Raw genomic sequence first — 17,010 nt, 5'->3', positions numbered from 1 at the left:
AAATTGCCAGAGCTTCTGTGGCCACGTCGGGTATCTGCGGCCACACTTTGGACACTCCCGAAGCGTGCTCTCACTGCCCGGAGACGAACAAGATCGAGCTCACCTACGACCACCGCGGCGGAGCTCGGTGGCGATCCAAGACCAGGTTTCTCCACGACGTTTTCCGATCGGTGCCCTACCGCCGACACCTCGGGGCTGAATTTCAATCTGTACCTGTCCTCTCTGGAAGGCGATTCGAGTCAGGACGAGGTCGATTTCGAGTTCCTCGAGCGCGATCGGAGCGTGGTGCAGACGAATTTCTTCGCCGGAGGGTCGGGCGGGCGCGAGATGGTCCACGATCTAGGGTTGGTCCACGATCTAGGGTTCGACTGCCCCAAAAAAATGTTTTCTCCAAAGCTGAGCTTTTTCAATTTCAGCCCCAAAAAACGCATTTTCTTTTTTATAATAATTCATTGAGCACAACAAGAGCGACGATGAAACAGGAATGACCTGGGTTCCGAAGAAATCGCGTTTGAGAAGAGAAGCGTCGGGAAGAACACTCGCCATGGATTCTGCGAACCAAATAAGACGAAAGCTCGGTGAGAAGAAATGCAAAATCGAACTGTGGAACTGTGGAAATGAAACCTAGCAGAGAGAGAGAGAGAGAGAGAGAGAGAGAGAGAGACGATGAAGGGAAGTCGAGCTCGGTTGAGTCTTGTGTGTTGGGTTTTCTTTTTTTGATAGGATAAGAAGAGACACTGAACTCAGTGCGTGTGTGTGTGTGTGTGTGTGTGTGTGTGAGAGAGAGAGAGAGAGAGAGAGAGAGAGAGAGAGATGAAGAAATAAAAAACAAAAAATTAAATTTAAAAAGAAAAAAATCTATGAAAACAAAGATGAGAGAAATGGCATAATGATAATTTTCCTCATTTGAAGTCTCACGTGCTTAAAACGTGCCTCTTTGATGGATGGTAACTGATAAAAGTTGACGGAAGGGGTGAAACTCGCAGAAAAACATAGTTCATGTAACATTTTGTGGTTTTTTTGAGTTGAGGGGGTGAGTTGTTAACGACCTCCGAGTTCAGGGGGCATGAGTGTAATTTATCCATTTATTAAAAGTTGTAGAATTAAATTTATTAGGCCAAATGAAGAACAAGTAATTATAATTATTATTATTATTGTTTTTGAAAAATAGTTTGATTATATTATACTAACAATATATTAATTTATATATCAACAACAACAAAAATAGTCAACAAAATATTCACAAAATAATCTTACTCAGAGATTAATAATTATAAAATTTAGAAATTTAATTAAATTAATCATATATAACAACACAACACATATAATCTTATTACTAAAAAAACATATATCACAAACAAGATTAAGGAGAAAAAGAACGACATAATGCAATTAAAATTAAACACCACATGCATAGCGAAATGCTTGAGTAACATAAAACACTTCCAAAAGCGTGTTGTGTGATACACGCACAAAAAGAAGTAGGTTGTGGAGACACACGCCATACATTTCCACTTTTGTTGAAAAAGTAGTGGAACCCATTCTTCAATAGTTTCAGAAAATAGGACTAACAGAAGCGTCAATGGACAAAAAAAAGACCTCGTGCTGAAAAGCTTAATACAATCCTAACTGACAATGAATAAATAAACAAAGACACGCTCGTACAAACCTGTGAATGATGTGGGGGAGAAGAAAAATTAGTTGAATTGGGAGCCTTTAAGAGATTCACCAACCTACTCTGAACAAATAAAAGCTAGACCTAAGAAGAAATCAGCTTTTCTCAACCTAATGAGAGAGAATAGGGTTTCTATGACTTGCAAGTCAAATGCAAAAAACAGTGACTTAATTACAACAAAGCTTCATTTCCGAGATGACAATCAGTTGTTGAATAACCAATTTCCTTGTGGCCGCTCAGCTCTATTCGAGGTAACACTGATCCTGTTTGCATTTTGATGGAGCCATTTGCCGAAACCCGGCGATGATGCAAGTTCATCCAAACCCCTCTGTGTGGAATCGATGGTAAACTTTTCCCATCCCTGCTTCGAGAATCTCCTCCTTTGGGGCGTCGAGTGGAAGCTAGAGAGGTATAAACCTGTGTCCTCGGCCACCACCGGCGTTTTGGGGGTTCTTTGGCCTAGACCTGCAAAAAGTCGATCCCAATTATTAGATTTTATCAAAAGCTCGTTTTTTTAGTTTTAAAAAACTGAAAATGTGAAAGACCAACGAACCATGGTAGGGACTGATCGAAGCTGGTGTGAGATTTCTCCTCTGACGTCTCATGGTGTTAAAATCTTCGTTGCTTTGCAATCCATATGCATACTCATCGAATGTCTCTTCCTCGTCCGAAGAATCGAAATCGTGATCAGGAGGTGATGCCCTTCTGCTGTTCCCTTTGAATAATTTCATTGATTTTCTGAAGAAGCGATTAACCCGAGTCAAATACTATCAAAAGACTAGACAAAAATAAGATGCATTTCCAACTTGGTTAAAGCGAAAATTACCTGAAAACTCGACGAAGAAATCTGAGCCTAAATATTCTTCTTAGTAATGATGAGACTATGATCCCAATTACTACAGCTTCTGTTGCCAGCACAGGATCCACAGAGCTCTGGAGACCACGAAACACTTCGATTCAGTTTGTATTAATTTAAAAATAAAATATGAAGAAAAATCTCGTATGATAAAAAAAACAAAAAAAAAAAACCATTCATGTATACCTGAGAAATCATTAGAAGAGCCAAGATCCTGATGGACCATAAGACGAAGTGAGATGTGCTTGTGTCAATCGATCCATCTTCTGTTAAAAAAAGTTTTCGAACAACCCAGAAGCCCATCCAAGCTCCAGCCAGGATTATAAAAGCCAGCAGAAACTTAACCACCTGTAGTGGTTAATGGTCATATATAAGCATATACATATATACCAAGTCGGGTTTATAATGAAAACAAACAAATATCATGGTAAAGATAACTTACTTACAGGATCATACATTTCTTCATCTAGTCCAACGAATACAAGTATCGAACGCAAAAACCCAGGTGCAATTTGCTTGAGTAGGAAAGCAAAACCAGCCTGCAAAAAACCATAAATCGCAACATTTTCGTAAGTCTTCTTTCTTAAGGAAAAAAAAAAGTATGGTAAGCGGAGATTGAAAAAAAAGTGCTACTCACAATAGAAGAAGGTATAAAAAAGGCAAGTTTCCTTCCGCCAAACGGAACAAGTTTCATCCCCTGCCAACAACCAGAAAACGTGAGTTATGATCGAATAATAACAAAAATTATTAAAAACAAATATGGGTGAGCCCATTGGAATTTACAGGAGTTAGTTTGGCAGAAAAATCAATTTTTCATTGAGAGTTGAAATCCAAGCATGCCTGGATTTGGCTCAGGGCTACCGCATTATAGACATATAAAAACATAAAAGCAAATTGTGCTAAGGTTTATCTTGGTGAACATTAAAATTCAAGTCATTTTTTGCTGCTGTAATACAGACATCATCCTCCACATTACTCCTTGTGGAAATGCTGTTTAACCACAGCACTGGCATGAGATTCTTATTTTCTTTATTACATCTTTGTCTCTCTTTTATAGATAGATATATAAACAAATAAAAATTGCTCAGGGAAATAAACAGAAATAGATACTTCCAGACAAAGAATGCATTTTCAACTAGAACCAATTTTGTTAAAGGATTATTGGGAACCCAAAATGGCGGGAGAGATGTAAATAGATGCAATGGTAAAGGTCTAAGACAAAATAGAAAGAGGAGTGATTGACTTGATGCCTAATCAGACACCTGTGATTTAAAAAGCCCTGTGAGTTTTATAAAGTTAATAAAGATATATTTTGCTTGACATATCATATAACACATCAAGTTTTAAATACCAAAGTATCAGGATTACCTGAAAAAGAACCACCAATATGACCAATATGATACCAACTGCCATTGCACTTCCATAGTAAAACACCAATGACTTGCTCAGGAAAGAAGCCGCACTAAACAAAATGATGCCCAATACTAAAAGTATAACGCGGTGCATATAAAAATCTGCAAAACAAAAATAAAACAGTCATTGTACAAACATTAGGACATAAGTTGAAGTAACGTGGAACATCATTCAATTAGTAAGCAGGAAAAAAAAAAGTTACCTTCTTCAGTGGACACCTCATAACGTTCAAGGGACGAACCAGCGGTCCGTATATCCAAAATTTTGTAATCAAAAGGTGACATATGTCTCACCCAAGAGCCCTTAGAAATTTTCTCCCATTGATCTTCAGAACACATTCCAATTGCCAACGAGGCATTCCTGCAAAATTAAAGGAAAACTCATGATGCATGTGTACTCAATTATGAGAAGGATCAACCGACAAAGAATTCATGTTCTCGTCTTAAATTTGAACTTTAGCATTATATAGGTTATACGACTTCGTTTTAACAGTTCAAAAGAAAAGGATACGCACTAGTGATCGTAGCTTTATATCTTCTTCCATTGAGTAGAGCACGAAGCTTAACGTGCCATCAAATTAATATAGTGAATTCAAGAAACTCACCTATGGAAACAAACTTCGGCGCTGGGCACATAAGCACTTGAATTCCTTGGCGACACATTCACCGTTCCAGAGTGGGCAAACTTGCTCAAATGTTTAATCCTTGACAATCCGTGGATATGAACTCTCTCACAAACCATGGATTTACCAGGCTTTCCGGGGGAATCTTGTACTTGTATGCCATGAGATAATTGCATCACAACGGATGTAGAAATATCTGCAAAAGGAAAATGTAAAACCAGCAGGGTCACAGGAAGATTCACATGCACTTAATAATAATAATGCAATAGATGTTTCCTTAAACTAGCCTACCATTCCCACGAATAAATTGCTCTATGTTGCTGGCCCATAAACAATCATATCCGGCACGAATTGGTCGTAGTTTGTGACCTCTGTTCGATTCGCAAAGTAAAGCTAATTTAAACATATCAATGTAATAACAAAATTGCTACGTTTTATCATCTTCTTTGGTCCAACAGTAATATGCAGTAGGTTTTTGATGTATATATCCAAAAAAAAAAAAACGTTTGGTTGGTTTTCATATTATCATGTTCAAGAAGCAACGAACATAAATAAAATCTGAACTCTCAATTAGTTTCCGTGCCAAAAGAAAAACCTAAACTTAAAAATTCCTTACACAAAAATTAAAGTTACTAGTAAATTAACGGCAAAAAGCTTATAACTCTTTTCGTTACTCTTCATTAACATACGCATTCATACCAAACCAGAGAGGGAATAATGCCAAAAGATTTGAGAAAATAAATTATAACCCTGGGTGTCAAAAGTTCAAAAAGGATGAAAGAAGCGCAAGAAAGATTAGAGTAACAATGAAGGGAAACACATACCCAGCGACCGTTCGCCGACAATTTCTGTGGAGAAACACCATGGAAGGAGCGACAGAAGAGCGAGAATGCGAGCGTAGAGCATAACAGAACCCATTTGTTGCTTTGGGTTCTGGGTTTTCAAGGTTTATCGAAGGAAATAGGAAATGAGGAGCCAAGTAATGCAAAGCAAGAAAATATAAGACCAAAGACGCGCGTAGAAAATACGCCGAGCTTTAATTTTTCTTCTTTGGGCTTGCTAGCCAGCCCACTATTACACGGGCTTTTGTCCATGGCCCTTTTGATAATAAACTATCTCATAATGGATAACTGACACAAGATTGTGTAATTTGCTGTTGCACATTATTTCATTTGTATACAAATGAGTCTAAATTACATTCTTTTTTTTTTACATATTTATCACCTATATAATATCTTAATTACCCTTCTATTTTATATCCAACAAGAATTCATATCCACACACAAACTCTGATCTCTCATCAAATTCCCTCTTAAACCCTAATGTCTCTAGCTTAAGCTCCGACTACCGCGCCGATCGCCGCTCCGACGAGGCCACCGCTACCGTAACCCTCGTCGGAGCTCTCGCCGGAATCACCGATTCGATCAGTCTTCTAGTCTACTTTTGTTTTGTAAATATTTAACCGTGGTTCTACTTTCTTCTTTTAGTCTATTTTTGTTTTGTAAATATTTAACTATGGTTCTACTTTAAGGTTTTGGTCCAATAATTAATAAGAGTGACTTATTTGCAACACGTTTTTTGGTGGTGACATAAATGCAATTTTGTTCATAAGAAGTGACTTTGGTGCAAATCTCTCTACAAGATTTGGTAAAGGGAAAATTCGTAATAACATGCGTTACTTTTCATATTTCACTCATATTTTCAAAATATTTCACTAATAGCCGTTCTTTTTTTTTTACAAAAATACTCTCATGTTTCATAAATTTAGTCAACAATTATTGAAATATAGTCAACAACTATTAAAATTAGGTTAATATTTATTGAAATCTGATCAATAATTATTGAAATCTGTTCAACAACTATTGAAATTTGATTAACAGTTATTGAAATCTGGTAAAAAACTATTGAAATCTGGTTAACTGTTATTGAAATCTGATCAACAACTATTGAAATCTGGTTAACTATTATTGAAATCTGGTTAACTTTGATTGAAAACGGTTATTTATGAAAATTAGAAGGTTCAGCGGTTAATATTTAAAAAATACGAAAAACAGTTGCTTTCAACTATTTCTACTTCACTATATGGCTCGCATTTGTCTAGCTTCAAAATTAAAACTTTATTTTATTTTCGTAGATATTATCTCCGCTTCTAAAGATGATTTTTTTAGGCGAGATAAATAAATAATATGAAAGGTAAATATTCTCTTAACAAAAATAAAAATGAGATATTTTACGAAAAAAATTATAAAACTGAAGTAATCAAATAATTAAAAAAAAAACATTTTAAGTAAATTGAAAAATGGATTTCTATTACAAAGAAATGTTTAAAACAACGTTTAGACATGTCTTTTCGATAATTGTTATAATGTGTTTTTCATCTTCAAAAAGACGGTTACTAAAGTCAAATATTTTTAGGGAGAGTTAGTCATATAACCAATTTAAACCCATTACGTTAAACTATAACCCAATTATTTTTAGAGAGAGTTAGTCAAATATTTTACGCATGCATCATATTATGGAGACATGAGCATGAATTAGATCATTTCTTTAATATTTGAATAATTAGACTATAATTTTAATAGAAATTAATCATTTAGCTAGTTACAACAATTTCTTCATATTTCTTATATAAAAACAAATTAGAACCACATGCCTCAATTTTTTCAATCAGGATAAATTTATTTTTTTAATCACCTTTTTTAGACATTATTGTAATATTTATGAGAACGTGACTAAAAAATTATTTAAAAACTTAAGAATTCGATGATTTCGAATAGATAAAATAAGTATAAATTATTATTTTAAAAATTTATAACTTGATTTTATTAATTGCCTTTTAGAGGTCGCATCATTAGGAAAGAACATGTATGTATTGACATTCATGGAATTGATAAACCATGTGAGAATCAAAGTGTTCTCGTGTTCCTCATAAAAAATAGGGTTTTTTGGAGTTCACAATCCAGAAACTTTGACTTTCTATCAGTTCTACCCAGTTTTATTCTTAAATTTCTAAGCTCGGTATTGGTTTTTCTTATAATTCTTTAGATCGACCCAAGGCTTAGCTTTAAATTTATGATTTCGACCCAGGTTATTTCTAGGTCAATTTTTCAAATCTCGCAGCATATAGCACATTCAGCCATGGCCAGCCCACACAAACCTAGTTCGTCCTCTGAAAATTTAGATGAGGTTGCTTGAGCTCCAAGATCTCCTTCGACCCTTACGTACATAAACAGATCTTGAGAATTTATTTGATGAATTCGACATGCCTTTGGGGGTGCGCATTGCTCTGCCGAGCCCGAGCTCGATGGCAGCGACCATCCACAAAGGTTTTTGTTGTGTCTACGAGATATTTTTCATGGAATGTGGACTCCGATTTCCCATCGCTCATATTTTTTGTTTATTTTTTTTCATAAAATAGTAACTATGAGTGTCATTATTTATTAGTTGTCTTTTTTTTTTCCTTTTTGCAACTAAACTCGGAGTGCTAGCTATGGGTGAAATTGGATCGGTTCGGTTCGGTTTTTGACATTTTTAGTATCCGAATCCAAATTTTCGGTTTTTAAAACTCGGTCCAGTATCCGGTCCAATTTAGTCTAAAATCGAAATTCGGTTATCTGGTTTCTTAAATCTAGTATCCAGTCTAGTATCCAATTTTTAAAATTCCCTTATCCAGTTTGTAAAATTTTAGATCCAGTTTAATACCCAGTTTTATAAAATGGATATCTAGTTTCTAAAATCCAAATCCGGTTTGTAAAAATTCAAAAAACGAGTACAAACGACTCTTATAAAGCTCCAAAATGACAATACATAATCTAAAACTGAGTAAAAAAATAAAATTCAAAAGGACACTCGTCTCCAACTACATGCACATGTAAATATCATAATATAAAATTAAAATTACAACCCTAATAATCATAATAAACCATACAGCAATTGAATTTGTATGTTATCTTTATATTTATAGATCACATAATCAAGTTGTAGTAGCAGTAGGAGTTGATATATGAGAAGTTTGTTTTTCTATGACAACTTGACCATCATCTGTTAATAATAATGACATAAATTTAAAATAAATTTGTTTTAATAAACAAAAAACAAATGAATATGTCAAATAAAATATCAAATTAATTATCTTACCCGAAACAACTTGCTTATAATCATTTAATGCTTCCACTTCACCCATGTATTCTCGCAATACAACCGATCTAGAATCAATGCTTCCACCATTCTCGGAGACAAAGAACATCGAAAAGGATCTAGAATGCGACCACTTATGGAGAAAGCCGATTCGGAAGCAACTGTTGACATCGGAGCTGCAAGAACATCTCTAGACATACACGACAGATTTGGATACTTGATGGAATTGATCTTCCACCATCCCAAAAGATCAAAGTAGTTTTCCAGATTCAAGTCTTTTTTAATATATATTTATTTTTAATTAAAAAAATCGGTTAAATAACCGATATCCAGATTTTCTCAAAATCAAATCCGATATCCGGTCCAGTTTTGTAAACTGGATCGGTTATCCGTATCCAAATTTCGGTTTGGATATCGGTTTTATCCGATTTTCGGTTCAGTTTTGTACAGCCCTAGTGCTGGCACTTTACGCGGCCTTTGACGAAAAGATTGTCGAGCTCCAAACTGGTCGGTGTGACTGGGCTTCCTTCAGACCGTCCCGATCCTTCAAGGCGGTCTTTGGGTGAGCTCAACTCAGATTCGTCCTCAATTTGGTGAGTATCTTTTGTTTATCCGATATTCCCTCCATCATTTTTTAACGTTACTTGTTTTCTTGTTGCGGCTCTTAGTCTCACGTTAATTGCTTCTTTCATTAGTGTTGGGGATCGTGGGTTACAAACAACAAGTATAACCCTCCCACTTAGTTTTTGGAGTTGGTACATCGACTTTTATAAGTTCGGAAACGGATTTCCTTGCTACAGAGCGACAGAGTGGACAACTAGAAAATAATCCTAGATCTTCATGTTCAGAGCAATGTTAGTGCATAAAGGCGCAAGGTACATACTCGGATCTTTTCCTATTTTCTATTTCGGGAAAGTGCATGAGGGAAGTGTGAACTTCAACTCACTCGAACACTTGAAAGTTTGAGATTACACATCTTTTTATTTTTCGGCTTGTCTACAAGGAGACCTCCCACTCAAATTTTCAAGAGCATATAGATTTTGAACATATGTGATATAGATATAGTTTTGAAAACATTTTAAAAACTTATTTGATTTGGATGACAAAATATTTTCAAGTTTGAAAACGAAAACGGTTTTTCGAAATTCAAACTAATTTTGTAAAAATTCAATTTCAATTAAACTTTCAAAAATCAAAACATTTTAATATTTCACATCATGTTTATAACCTTATGAAAAATATTTTTTCTCTAGAAAATTTTATCATTAGAGTTCTATAACTCATGGTAGTGGGGCTGAAAATCCGGATTTCTAAAAAACTGGACTTTCGGGACAGCCGTGCACCTCGGAGTAAAATCGTCATAACTGACGGCTCCGATGTCCTTTTGACTAAAACCGGTGGAATTGGAAAGAGGACAGACAGAGCTTTAATTTGATTCAAGAATCATTAAATTTCGAATTCTGAGCAGAGAGTTATGTCACTTTTACTGCGGGTTTTACTCCTGCTCGAAGAAAACAAAAATAATTAAAGTTCGGTCTTTTTTGGTGCGTAAAAAGAATCGAGTGTAACAGAACGTTTTAAGAAGTTGTTAAAGCTTTTATTTGTGTTTTATTAACATGGTAATAACATGGTGTAAAAGAAATAACAACAAGCATAAAACGATTCAAGTAAATAAAAGAAACTAGTAAGACAAGAACACTAGTCACAAAATTTACTCGAAATTTTCTCAAACTTGAAAACACGTTTTTTAACATCCCAAACTCATAGAAAATCAACATGATTTGTAATTTAAAAGCAAAAGTAATAAATTAAAAAAAAAATCTAAGAAAACAATTCTAACTTGTTACAAAATTAGTAAACTTTCGATAACGATTTTCAAGCTCATATTTTAATTACATGTACATGCGTATCTTTGACCATAGCTCTGATACCATTTGTTGGAATTGATCTAGGGTTTAAGAAAAAGTTTAATGCGTCGGGTAAGCGGCGGAATTTAAATTTTTTTTAAAACAAGTAAAACGATTTTACTACCTAGACAAAGAGCAAGTACACGTAAATAAAAACTATTATGAGCATAAACAATTTACTAACCTTTTTAGAAGCTTGAACGTTCAGAAGCTTTTGGAAGGTTGCAACGTTCGTCTCTCCTCGCAGCAAGTCTCTCTTCTTTCCTCGGCAACTCGAGCAATCACGAAATTTTCTATCACTAAATCACTCGAGAGAAAAGGAATTAGTGAGTGGGCACTTTTAAACACGACGACTCTAGAACAAGTCCAAGAGTCGAAGAGCTAAAACCACTAGGTCAAATGAGGACCTAGGTGCCAAAAAAAATGAAAAATAACTAGAGAGAGAGAGAGGAGTTCGGCCAATGTTTTAGAGAGAGAGAGAGTCTCTCAATCTTTCAAACTTTGGATGAATCAAATGTGAAGAATGAGGGCTCTATTTATAGGAGAGGTCTCACCTTCAATAAGGTAGTTTCATCTTCTATAGAATATCACATATTCATGTGCTAAATATTCCCTCTTTCCTCTTTGATTTGGGCTGCCAAATAAGGCTTCTAGAAGCCTTGGATTTGTTTACTCTTTTGTTCCTTCTCTTGGTTGGCCGAATTCCCTAATGCATCTACATGCAAATTTGTTTCCTAATTTTCTTTTGGCAAGTATCTTCATACATTAATGCACAAAAACTCTCTCTTTTTCTCCTTGGGTTGGGCGGCCACATGGGGCTTCTAGAAGACGTTTCTAGATTTTCTTCACTTGTTCATGACAACATAAAAAAAGCCCAATAAGAATTTTAAAATAAAATTCCATGAAATGAAAATACCCTTTTGACAATTTTCGTAAAACTCGTCTCGTTCTTGTTTTGACTTAGCTTCTAGTTTAACTATTCCTACTCGATGTGATTTGTGACAGTGACCTCATGGATCCAAATGAACAAAGCTTGAGCTAAATACTAGGACTCAAAAGTTCACAAACCTTTTCAAAGTTTAGCTTAATGTCAATTGACTCCACTAAAGAGTTGACACTGAAAATCTCTCGGTTCAAATGAATTTATTTTCTACTCAAGAATTCAACCTAATTGTAATGAGTGGATCCACAGAATATTATCAATGTTTACCTTTCATGAATATCATCAGCTAGTCGGGATTTACAAAATTACCATTTTACCCTTCTAGCTGTTATTTCCTCAACTCATTTGTCGCTTGTGAATAAGTTAGAAACAATGTATTGACGAGGAGCTAACAAGTCACATTGTTTCATCCAAAAGAGTCAAGACTCAATTTGGACACTGGCCAGTTCATTTATTCACATTCCAAGGAACAAAGCATGAGGTGATATACATTGCATTTCAGCAATCTTGTACATGAATTCCATATCTATGAGAACTTCACAGAGTTACTCATGACATTCTCACAACTTAGTATTTCACCAATAGGCCTTGTTCAGAATCACATAGTGAGTCCGAACTCTGACTTTCTAAAACAAGAATACGTAAGCTGTGAAATGGCATGTCTCATTTCAGGATTAAGGTAAGCACGATGCAATTCATACGTAGTGACTTCGAGACATAAGAGATTAGATGGTTTGTTCTTGTTTTGTCTCTAGAAGTGCACTGGTCAATTCAGTACCTTCGGAAGATAACTAGAAGAACTATAGAGTCTCCAACTCTCAATGCCCCATAACCAGACATCATAGATTCTCCTAACAATCGTACTGAGGTCAATAGTCATTTGACCCTTAGATTGCGAATGTATCGTTTTAAGCAAACTACGAAGAGTTTGTTCATGCAAATCTACATTTGTCTCTTCGTAAGTTGTTAAGTTTGTTTATGGACTAAAGACTAATGTTTTATCATAAAGCTTCAAACAGAAAGGAAGAATAAATGAACGTTTCAACTTTTTATTAATGAATAAGCAATTACAAGCAAGAGTCTTCATGAGACTTTATTACATCAAATCTACAAAATAAAGACTACAACTCTTCTTGTGGGCACCATTGACAACACAAACATGGGGTCCGGGTTCGTGGAATACGACTCGGTAATCGTGCCGATGGTAAGGATGGAGGTGCCTTTACTGGGTCTTCAATTCCGCCAGAAAACCATTCCTTCACCGCCGTCAGGAAAGCTATGATCAAGAAATCGGCTCTCACCATCACTGACATCACTGGAGATGTTAGCTCGAGCAGTTCCTCGGGAGAAGGAACCAATGATCGTACTATTGTCTCTGAAGAAGTTCTAGCAGATGTGTCTCCTCTTGAAAGCCTACATGCTTTGATTCAAGGTAATCCTGCTCCTCTCACTCGCCTTGATCATGTAGAGGAAAACCTAAAGGATAGTGAAAACCTTGAATCTCTCCTTATGGATCATGAACCCCCTCATGAAGATGTAATTGGAGGAATTTTAGGGTTAGGAAAAGATGTTGTGAAGGATGTTCTGACATCCTCTGCTCAAGTGCATGAGGACAAGAATGATAAGAGACAAGATGCTGGAGAGGCCGTTCTTGCCTCTTTGAAGGAGAAAGTCCAGCACGACGATGATGTATGTATTGCCATTCTTCTGTCTGAGAAGAGAAAGAAGAAGAGAAAGATGTTAGAGGAGAGTGTGTCAGTTGTTCCCGTCCCGGAAAAGAAGAAGAAGAAACTGGTGAAGGTAGGCTTAAACAAGAAGAAGTTGAAGGCAAAACCTGTTGAGCAGGATGTCCCTGACATTCTGAGAGATAAGGAGGATGAAGAGGAAGAAACTGAGATCGTCTTGAGAATTTGACCCTTGCTTTAAGGAAATCTTTTGGGGGTCAGAAACATCCTAAAGGTGTTCCCTCTGCTCCTCTGGATAATGTCTCATTCCATAAGGAAGATGGTGTCAGAAAATGGAGGTTTGTGTATCACCGAGCCATCTTTCTTGAGAAGGAATTGTCTGCTGAAGCTCTAAAGATTGATCTTATCACAGAACTCCTGCAGATGCTGAGATGCTCAAGACAATCACAAACATTGGTGTCTACTACCCCACTCTGGTGAAGGAATTTATTGTCAACCTCTCCTCTTCCTTTAATGTTCCTGATGATGTTGAGTTCCAAAAGGTCTATGTTAGAGGACATTGTTTTGAGATCTCCCCAGATGTTATCAATGATTTTCTTGGTCGAGGGAAAATAATCACTGCTGATCGTGTTCCTTCTCTGGACGTCATTGCAAGAGAGATCATTGGTGATGAGACCAAAGTTTGGCCTTCCAAGGGAACTTTGCCTTCCTCTGATCTCACGACCAAATACTCGGTTCTCTATCGCATTGGCATTGCTAACTGGGCTCCCTCTTCGCATGGATCTAGCATCAAGGCAGAGCTGGCATGTCTGTCTACCAGATAGGTACTCGTTCCTCTTTTGATTTTGGAGAATTTATTTTTGACCATCTGGCAAAACATGCCAAATCCTTTGCTGTGAAGCTCCCCATTGGCTTCCCTTCCATCATCACTGGCATTCTTCTTAAGCAAAACAAGAATATTTTGCGTAGCACGGATGTGGCAGGGAAAAGGCCAGGTGTTCTTACCATCAGTCACAAGCTTTTCGAAGGGAAGCATGCTCGTGATCTTGTTAAACCTTCTTTCGCGACATCTGTCGCCTCTGGTAGCTCTGTGAAGTCGGGTCCTGTTCCTGAAGAAGTTCATAGGAACGTATTGAAAGATCTCCATGAAGAGATTGACTTCCTCAAGAAGACCATTTAGACCCTCTCTCGCAGGAGGTCCATTTGTGAAGGTCTTGTTCGCGACTTATCTGCTTCACCTGGAAATGATGATGTGGCCACCACTTGCTCCGGTCAAAACAGCGATGCTGCTGTTTCAAAAGGCAATGAAGACAGAGAAGGGAACAACAACAGTGACTCAGATGGCCTCAGTGATGAAAGTGATGAAGCCTCCACCCAACCTTCTGCTCATTAGCAACGTTTGTCTATGGTCTGTAACCCTTGAACTTTTTTTGTTGTTGTTCTGCTTGTTGATGTTGTGTGCTTTGGATAGAACTCTTTTTCTGCATGTGTGTGGTTTTCTCAAGTTGCTTCTCTGTTTGTTCAAGACTATGTTCAGACTCATGTTGTTGGTATATCTTTTGTTTGCTACAGTTCTCTTGTATTTGCTCAGACTGTTTGCTGTTTTTCCTCCCTCTGTCTTGGTCGTTCCTTGCCTTTGGTATGTTTTTGAGGCAATCAGGGGGAGAGGCAACATGAGGATCATTTATTTTGACGCTCTTCTCCGGTCATGACGCTTGTTTGAGAACTGCTCTTGAAGTGCTTGCCTAAAAAATAGCTAAATGGGGAGATTGTTGTTACGTTATTTGTTGGCTTTATTTTTTAGTGCAATTTGTTTGGAAAGATATCGGTCTTCATGCTCTAGCTTCTAGTAAGACATCTTTCTTCCTGTGCGCAGACAGTATTTCTAGCAAGTATCCAGTTTAGGCAGATTGCGTCGCTGGTGACTTTATTGCGTGATATTCGTGCGAGGATGGGTAAGAAAACCCTAGATACACTTCCAGGTCTATACAGCTGCTATAAAAGCCTTGTGCTTCCCCCTTAGCAGCCTCGACGCTTTTGAAAAAAATACTTAGAGCTCCTAGACATACAAAACCGGCGGATTGGGAGGCTTTGTGTTTTGTTAAGAGCGGTGTATTCTCTCCAGCACTACTCCAGAAAGATTGAATATTTGAGTCATTTGGGTTCTGTGTGTACGTGATTGAAGACTCACGTGCATTTGAAGACTGAAGTCATCCGAGCATAGGCAGTTGCTCGAAGAGTGGAATTGAGGAGGATCTCAAATTCAGGGGGAGTCCCTGGTCTATGTATTCACTTGTGGTAATAGTTACTAGGGCTTTGATATTGGGTTGTAATCATATAAGACCTTACTTGTACTATTGACTAATATATAGTGAAATCCTTTCCACTGACAGAGTGCCCCCAGACGTAGTTGTATTGCACTGAACTGGGTAACCATATTGTGTGTCACTTTCTTATCGCACTATTTGTTGTTTATCCATTATGTGTGTTCAAGCAAGTTGTCGGACACATTGTCAACATTCTGCGTACGACATCTTGTCTTTGTGATTAATCAGAATTTCAGAGTCAATCCGAGTCGTTGGATCACTTCTAATTACCCAGTCTGCTCCGAAAATTAAGAGAAACCCAAGGATTTTGACCTAGGCCTATAAATACACCTCGAAACCCTCTAGTTTAAGGATCTTAGTTCTTTTTTATTGTTTTTATTTAGTGCTTGGGAGAGATAGAGAAAAAGAGAAGAGCCGTTCTTCATCAGTTCGCGTTAATTACTGTTTGCTTCTTCTTCTTTACTCTTGAACTCCCGTATTTTAATTTACAATTGAGTTTTTAATTATGGTTTCTTCTTCTTCCTATTCTTTTATTATCTTTTTTTTTTCTCACTATGCCATTATCTAATTCCATTAAGGACTATGTCGTAGCGGGTTTAGGATTCGGTGATGGATATGAGTTAATATATTGAAGTTTAATTTTCATTCTCTACTACTTTGCTTAATTCAAATCCGTTTTATTGCTTGATCGAGATTAGCTACCTTGTTCATGATTTTATGCTTCAACTTGATGCTTGAGAAAGATTAGGTTGTTAGTGTTTTGGTTTGAATTACTATGATGCATTCCTAGGCTAGAGATAGCTAGGTTGTCATAGAATCGTGTGAATACTCTTAATATCAATGCATGTTTTTGTTAGGGATTAAGATCGAGAGAATATTTTTCTAATTTTGACATAGGTTGTTAGATGCTCGAGAGAGATTTAGCAATATTATTTTGTGAGTATGATTAGCAAAGAGTAGTGAGTTGATTATTGATTGTGCGTGAAATTCGTGTATCCAAACCTTTGAATAAACCCGTGAAGCCTTGATCTTTAGCCTCTCTTTCTGCTTACAACTGTTATTTGAGTGTTTGCTATCTGTCGCGTTAGAACTTCTCAATAATTCGTGACATATTTCCATCTTTACTTTAAGTTCAATTTGTGCTATTTATTTGTTTGGTAATTAAGCTATTTACTCCTGGGATCGACGCTCGTACTTAATTCACTATATTGCTTGTGCGACACATGCACTTGCACGAGTAAAAATCGTAACAAATTTTTGGCGCCGTTGCCAGGGGATAGTCCTCAATAAATGTTTGCCGATGATATGGATAGTCTTAAGCCGTAGACATGTGAAAAAATATGTGACTTACCGAGTGAAAAAGAATGTTTTTGAGTTTTTAGTTATCACTTAAAGTCCGAATAATTTTTATGTCGATGCTTAGACGACCTTAAGTAGTAGTCTAA

The 17,010-nt window shown here is 36.6% G+C and overlaps 1 protein-coding gene across 2 annotated transcripts; it reads right to left on the bottom strand.

Annotated features, from left to right (window-relative positions):
• Positions 1–1,392: 1,392 nt before the first annotated feature.
• Positions 1,393–5,540, bottom strand: LOC149384746 (uncharacterized). Of its 2 annotated transcripts, XM_089627509.1 has the most exons (11): positions 5,391–5,518; positions 4,858–4,937; positions 4,549–4,762; positions 4,147–4,304; positions 3,900–4,045; positions 3,169–3,228; positions 2,978–3,070; positions 2,718–2,879; positions 2,502–2,608; positions 2,229–2,413; positions 1,393–2,140 (listed from the first exon to the last, which is right to left on the bottom strand). In XM_089627509.1, exons 1-11 carry the CDS (start codon positions 5,429–5,431, stop codon positions 1,878–1,880), a joined length of 1,509 nt encoding a protein of 502 aa, XP_089483635.1. In that variant the 5' UTR covers positions 5,432–5,518; the 3' UTR covers positions 1,393–1,877. The 2 variants fall into 2 exon arrangements, with proteins under 2 accessions (XP_089483635.1, XP_089483636.1); XM_089627510.1 differs by lacking the exon at positions 4,858–4,937 and having other exon boundaries at positions 5,391–5,540.
• Positions 5,541–17,010: the final 11,470 nt, after the last annotated feature.

The sequence above is a fragment of the Urtica dioica genome, chromosome 9 (assembly GCF_054948205.1).
Source record: "Urtica dioica subsp. dioica isolate 48M chromosome 9, U.dioica_male_clone48M_v1_H2, whole genome shotgun sequence".
Taxonomy (NCBI): Eukaryota; Viridiplantae; Streptophyta; class Magnoliopsida; order Rosales; family Urticaceae; genus Urtica; species Urtica dioica.
Note: the sequence above shows the minus strand (reverse complement) of the source record. Positions and strands in the feature narration are given on the sequence as shown.